Consider the following 7,673-nt stretch of genomic DNA (forward strand, 5'->3'; position numbering starts at 1 on the left):
TATTCACATTATAAGGGTGTTCTCATTTTATTGACCCCCATAATATTTATACAATTAAATAATAATAAAACAAAAAAAAAGAAAAAAAAATTTATTAGTTAGTGGATGATGACATCATTATAACATAAGAAATACATTATTGGCCAACCTCAACTTTTTTCTATGTCATAGGTATATCTTTTTTGGTAGTATAAGGAGATAGGGAAAAAAGAGATATTAAAGACCTGTTTGGTTGTACAAAATGTTTTTCATCTTTTCATTTCTAATTTTTTAAAAATGAAAGAGATTTTATTTTCTAAAAAACAAATAAAACTTTTGAAAACTTGTTCTTATTGGAAAATTAGAAAACATGTTAGATATGTGAGGGGAGGGACGGAGGAAATGGAAAATTAAAATAGAAATAGAAAACAAGAAAAAATGTTTTTAAGTTTTCTATTGAAAAGTGAAAAACATTGTTTTTTTTTTATTTTTTGAAAAACATTATTAAAAAAATATGATTAAAACGGGTTTTTTATTTTTCATATTTTTTTAGAAACAAAAATAGAAAACAATGGGTGTTTTCCGCAACCAAACGCGCCTTAAGCTTGTGTTTTACATTTTAATTAGGTGGCTAGAAAAAAGTTTCAAAAAAACCACGAAATACTGGAGTTAGATTATGTATATATGCGTCAAAAGGCTCGTTCTTCTTGGCTAATTTAAACAGGAACAAACGAACCATTTAGTAGTATTTAAATGAGCAAGTTGTCCTCCAACGGGAACATTCTATGCGAAGATGGTTAATTTGGCTATCAATTGTAATATGGCCTGAGCTCAACGTTCCTTCTGATGTTGCTTTGAACTTTTCTTCCGGTACATTTACACTTTGTCTCAGTCAAAAAAGAGTGTAGGAAACTATTGATACGGCTTCGTGGACGATTAAAAGGAACAAATCTCAAATCGACCAAGATCCAATTTCAGGTCATTTCTTCAATTCGTCTTGATGGAGTATTTGGAGTTTCATAACCACATAGTTATAGTTTTTGTTCCGACTAAGAAAAGAGATGCACTTCTTGTTTACTCCATTATTGTTCATTATATAAGAATTTGGTGGGAGAAGTGGTTCAAAAATCCTTTCTTTTTCATGTAATTTCATTTTTGGTACCGATTGATTTATTTTAATCGCTCGTGTTATTTTTATATATTATTTTGTTGTTAAAAAAGAACTTGAATCTACCCAAATTTAATGATAATGTATATTACAAATATAGGTCTTGTTAAGATGTATAAATTAAAATATTTATATTTTTACTATAAATATTTAGAAAATAGACTCTTGATATGAAAAGCACAATTTCCTTTTATCTGTTTCTTGATTTTTTTTAAAGGATTATCATATTGTATACGAAATAAATACAAAAAATAAAAATAAAAATTTCAACACTAGCTTTGTATTTTTGTTGTAAGAAAATACATGTTGCAGAGTGAAAACTAGGTGCGTCAGCCTATTGATTTAGAACTATACAGGGCTAACGTGGGGCCGTATATGGGGTCATTTTCATGGTCAACAAGTTTATACACGTTACGTACGTTTTGGTGAAAATTCTAATCTTTCTAACACATCATTCTCTTTGCTTTGTTGGCTTTGGAGCCATTTTACACAATTACACTCAAACCATATATGTTAATTAACCCTATGAAATCTAAATTTTGGGCACATGAAACCCATAGAATTATTTCAAACTTTGAAGTAAAATCGACTAAGTCGAACATTTATGCTAGCTAAGTTAATGTGTTAGCATTTTTTTTATTAAATGTATAAAGGTCTGATATTGATAATATCGTAATTTTCGTGACTAGTGTCGGACACGACTCAAACATCTAGTTCACATCATACCCAAACAACACAATATGAAACCTTTTTCCATTACTTCAAAACTCTCAAGCAAATGCCTCCAAATGGTCAAACAATATAAAAGTCAAAATTGATATAATTTATCCTTTTATTTACAAAGCATGGGCATTAAGTAACATCTAGTACTTAAGTCATTAAACAAATTAATTTATAACTTGCAAATTAACCCCTTAAAATTTTGGCAAAACCCAAATCTGTTGGCTTGAATTCAATTCCATGGAGTCAAACCCAGTGACCCTTTCTAGCCAGTCTCTATGTATAAATTATAAAGACATGCATGCTAATAGTTCTTCATTATCACATTCCTACATTAATTACTTGCAACGCAATCTATCCACTTTACATAGAATTCTCAAATCTTTCGGGTTCAAATCGTAGCGAAGATTCTCCAAAAATGCCGAGTTGGGTGAGACCAGAGGTAATTAATTAAAGATGCATGCTTGAATATGTTGTACTTTTTCATAATGATAAATAAGATGAATTGATTTCGTTTATAAATATATATGCCTTGAAATCTAATGCTGATAACAATATGATATCAACGGTACCTAAAATCATTCTTTTTCTCTGTATCTGAAACTTTAATATTAAATTAGCCATATTCATGATAGATCGATCAAGCCAGTAATGCGATCGATGCCAATGATTGGACGATTAAATTTTCAAAACAACACAAATTATTTTTGATTATTGTTGGGTCATTTTGAATACAGCTTTCTCATCTCAAAGTATTTTCCATGAGGAGGAGGCTGGAGATCTACCAAATCGCCTTCTGAATCGAAACTAATTTTACAAAGAAAAAAAAATTCTTTGAATACAGCTAGACAAAATCTATATCAATTATTATTATTATTATTATTATTATTATTATTATTATTATTATTATTATTATTATTATTATTATTATTATTATTATTATTATTATTATTATTATTATTATTATTCTTTTTGTAAATTAAGTAGGTGCAAGCTTTAAAAAATTTCATTTAAACGATACATGTATATATACAGGTATATCCTCTTATGGCTGCAATGACGTTTGTGACAAGCATATGTGTTTTCCAGCTTACTCGAAATGTTTTCATGAACCCCGATGTCAGGTAATTAATTAAGGTTATTTCATATCGTTTTCAAGTTTTGATCACACATAACAATAGTAACTTGAAAAGATTTAGCTATATAGACACTATATAACATTTTGACTACCATTTCGTAATGAATTTATTAATTGATCTTTTAATTTGTTGCATGATGATGATGATGTTAATTATTATATATAGAGTGAATAAGGCTCACCGTACCATGGCTGTGCTCGAAAATCATGAAGAGGGTCAAAAATACGCTGAACATGGTCTTCGGAGATTCTTACGTACACGACCACCTGAGGTCATGCCGACTGTCAACGCCTTCTTCTCCGACACCACCAAATAGACGTATATTTATCCAGCTTCATTATCAAAGATCACAAGCTAGCATTTGTGAGCTATTTAATTTGTTACATATTTGTTACCGTTAGTCTGCTTCTTAATTTGTTGTGTGTTAGTTCATAATTTTCTTTTAGTCTCGTTAATTTGGTTTAAATCATTAGTTTTTGCAATGTATGATGATGTTGTACACCAGTGAATAATATTTAATTTCGTTTGATAACCTCGTCCCTTCGTGAATTAAATATTTAACTCAATTCATATGCCTTTGAAAAATATGATTCCATTAGTTTGTGTGATGTATATAAGGTAACTTAACTTCGAGTATATCAGGCTTTGAAATATATATCCGGGCTTGAAAAACATATTAAAGCCTGCCGCATTTTGTAACTAGATAACTGGGAAATTTAAGATTTTATTTTCAAGGTATAAAAGATACTCGTATATTTTAATTACTTTAAAAATAAAGGTCATAAAATCACGAAGTTCTTAATTTGACAACACAAATATCTAAAAGTTAACAATAAAATGTAATGGTATATATCTTAAAGATGAATATTCATACAATACCTTTCTATTCCATTTAGGTATAAAATAAAATTTGCCTACTTTCTCTTGATAACAAATTAAGATCGAAAAAAGATACTAATAGGTAGGTCCGAAGGCAATAGGGGAGTCTGCTAGCCAAACAGGTATATATACTCAGGGGCGCCTGGTAGAGGGTATTCAAGGGTGGGGAATGAGTTTCATAGTTATTAACTATATTTGGTTAAAAATAAAGTAGGTAATCAATACCAATTATGGGTAATGGACTATTATAGAGTAAATTGGGGGTAATGGTAATCAATACCCCTTATTTTCCAGTGCTATAATCTTTTCTCTCTTTACAACCATCGATTTCTTTTTTTTTCTCCTCCTTCATTAATGAAAAAAAATCATCACATTATGCATCAAAACAAGGTGGATTATTTTAATTAAAGATTCGAATATCACTCAAAGATATATCTGTTATTGTTATTATAGAAAAAGAAAAACATATGAAATACATATGTCACTATAGCGACAACATCGGAGTAACAAAGAGAATGATTGCTTTCTTTGAGGGTAAAAAAAAAATATGACTGTAAAAGAATGGGGTAAGCAACTCTTATGACACATCCATTCCTTCAATTGCTATTGCTGTAAAAGAATGTTGCCTGACTTTTTCTTTTTGGAGTTTATGGGTTCTTGCAATATATTGTTGTCTGATATTCGATAAGCACACAGTTTCTATGAATTAAATAAAGGGTTATTTACTGAAATGGTACTTAGACTATCCACCATATTACTGATTTCATACCTATAACTTTAAAATTACTCTCATCATACCCCAACTTATCAATTCTCCACTCGGACGATACCTGACCTGACGGGCGCCAGTTTGGCTGTTAAGTTGGGGTATAACTACCGTAAATTTTAAAGTTTTAGGTATGAAACCAGTAATATAGTGGATAGTCCAGGTATCATTTATGTAATTAACCATTATTATTATTATTATTATTATTATTATTATTATTATTATTGTTGTTGTTGTTGTTGTTGTTGTTATTATTATTATTATTATGGTTGTTGTTGTTGTTGTTGTTTTTTTAATTACAAAAAGTATTATTTAGGAATAAATAATTTTAAAAAGTATATTGATAATTTTTTGTAAATATTTACTTTTATTTTATAAAAGAATACTTTATATTTATAAAAAAAATTATTGTAAATATTTAATTTTTTATTAAAAATTATTAATATATCAAATTATAGCGCGGTGATTGATGCTGCACAACGTAAACGCGTCAATATAAGACTAAGTGTGCGGATATTGGATATGGATTTCTCCCTTTCTCATTCTCTTCTTTGGGGAACTTGAAAAGGATGTCGTGACTATACTAAAGCGGATCCGAAGTTCTCCGTGACTTAAGACATTGGAGCATGTGCAGCTGCTCATATATTTAGTAGGGTTGGTTTTGCTATAGTTAGAGAGTGGGGGCCCATATAGTATCTCGGCTTCCCACTAATTTCTTGTAATTTCTATGAATTTCTAATAAAATGATGTTTATAATAATAATAATAATAATAATAATAATAATAATAATAATATAATAATAATAATAATAATAATAATAATAATAATAATAATAATAATAATGGTTAATTACATAAATGATACCTGGGCTATCCACTATATTACTGGTTTCATACCTAAAACTTTAAAATTTACAGTAGTTATACCGCAACTTAACGGCCAAACTGACGCCCGTCAGGTCAGGTATCGTCCGAGTGGAGAATTGATAAGTTGGGGTATGATGAGAGTAATTTTAAAGTTATAGGTATGAAATCAGTAATATGATGGATAGTCTAGGTACCATTTCAGTAAATAACCCTTAAATAAATATTATAAGATGATGATTCAACCCTCTTATGATATAATACATTTGATGATTACGTATGAGATAGTTTGACGTGATGCATTTACTTCTTTTTTTAATAGTATATTTATAATAACCAAGCAATACCAATAGCAATTGTAATCATTCCTTTGTACAAACCAAGCAACACTAATGGAATGCTAATATTCCTTGGTATTTGATTGCATTCCCTTTTCTATTCCCTTTCCCATTTCCCTGTTAGAACCAGGTGCACCCTCAAAATAACACGGTCGAGTACCAGCTTATCGCAAGGGTGATGAGGGTTCTTTATTTTGGTTACCTTTCTCTCATCATTTCATATGACTCTTTGAAACTAAAAGGAAAAAAAAAAAAGATTAACACTAGACTTGCAACAAAAGTAAATAAGCATATATGTCATGTGTAGTGTGTTAAATTGTATCAATCCTTGCTTGTTCTTTTTATTGTTTGCTTATACTCTATGATGAGAAATTGAAAGAATAAGGACTCATGGAGTTAAGCTGTAAACTCTCAAGGACTGTTTAGTCATTCTAGAATTCTAAAGAAAGGCTTTTGGACTAAAGAATATAAGAAAATAAAGACTTGCTTAAACAGTCTACTTTAACATTCATGAGGGACCAATTCTGTATTTTATATATGATGTGACAACGGTCACATCTAGGGCTCTATATATGCAGCCATTTAGCTGCTTCTAATTCATTCTTCGTCAGTCAAAAATTTGAATGTGTATGTACGATTAAATCATTTTCCACTTATATTTGTTGTAATTCTCTTTTATTTTAGGCGCTTGGTATCTTGACCAGATTTTTGGTAATCCAACAAGACTATTTGGAGTGACTGTCGCTGCAAATAGTCATGGTACAGTAAGTCGCTACAAATAGTCAAAAAATGCTTGTACACGTTTTGCCACAAGCAACATTCAACACTTCAATTGACAACTCAATTTGAGTTAAAAGAACTATGACACGTAAGACCTTAAATATCAAAAGCAAAAGATGCTTGTACACGTTCTACCACAAGCAACAGTAATTCAACACTTCAATTGACAACACAATTTGAGTTAAAAGAACACGTGTGATATTGTGCTTATCTGACAACACGTTTTCATTATCATTCACGAGATGACCTGGCCTTTTCCCTTGTAAACTTAAACAATGCGAAAAACTTTAATGTGAAGAGTTGATATATTCGAAAGAATGGATATATATTAGAAAGAATGGATGTGGACGGGTTCTATATATTCAAAAAATGGGCTCACTCAACCTTTTGCAACGACCCTCGCTGTTAATTCCTTCGTCAAAGGTCAAAGCAATTATGGCAGTTGTTGGTGTATTGCTAACGTGACATGACTAGCTATTTGCAGCGCGACTGTCGCTGCAAATAGTCCTGGTCCAGATACCAAAAATAAATGGTCAAGATACGGGCTGCGTTTATTTGGATTCCCTTTGTAAGCTACCTATCATCAATGAAATCAACTATTTAGCTGTATTGTGTTGTGTTTAATAGTTTTCATAGTGATCCAACTAATAAAGAGATAGAAAACATGAACCTATTGATTGGAACATGTGTGCAAATTTTTGTTTATATTTTTACAGGAGCATATTGAATAATATAGACTATGTTATTTTAATCGGGTCGATATTAAAGAGCTTGCTCATCCTTTTTTTTTTGAAAGGTGAAATTTCGCTGGAAACTTTGTGTGGCGATTCGACGGCGAGAGGTCTATCAACCGGGTTCGCGCTAGAGAGCTTTCTCGAAGTAAAATGCCTATTTCAAATACTCGATGTGGGTAAAAAACCCCATGCTAATCCACCCGAATTCACGACGATTAATAGGGGTAAACTCTGCCCCTCAGATTTGAACATAGGTATACCCAAGCCAAGTCACCATAAAAAGCTTGCTCATCTAATACCTAGTAAG

At 30.6% G+C, this 7,673-nt stretch overlaps 1 protein-coding gene across 1 annotated transcript; it reads left to right on the forward strand.

Moving 5' to 3' along the window:
- Positions 1–2,285: 2,285 nt before the first annotated feature.
- Positions 2,286–3,322, forward strand: LOC122588118. The gene is made up of 3 exons (XM_043760253.1): positions 2,286–2,309; positions 2,903–2,991; positions 3,172–3,322. Exons 1-3 carry the CDS (start codon positions 2,286–2,288, stop codon positions 3,320–3,322), a joined length of 264 nt encoding a protein of 87 aa, XP_043616188.1.
- The last annotated feature ends 4,351 nt before the right edge of the window (positions 3,323–7,673 follow it).

Source organism: Erigeron canadensis, chromosome 2 (genome assembly GCF_010389155.1).
Source record: "Erigeron canadensis isolate Cc75 chromosome 2, C_canadensis_v1, whole genome shotgun sequence".
In the NCBI taxonomy this organism is placed as follows: Eukaryota; Viridiplantae; Streptophyta; class Magnoliopsida; order Asterales; family Asteraceae; genus Erigeron; species Erigeron canadensis.

Bases quoted from the DNA above. Each gene is read 5' to 3' on its own strand.
- LOC122588118 (XM_043760253.1), top strand. From the start codon at position 2,286: ATGCCGAGTTGGGTGAGACCAGAG. The intron at 2,310-2,902 runs GTAATTAATTAA...GTATATATACAG, and splicing joins CGAGTTGGGTGAGACCAGAG to GTATATCCTCTTATGGCTGC. The intron at 2,992-3,171 runs GTAATTAATTAA...TATTATATATAG, and splicing joins TTCATGAACCCCGATGTCAG to AGTGAATAAGGCTCACCGTA.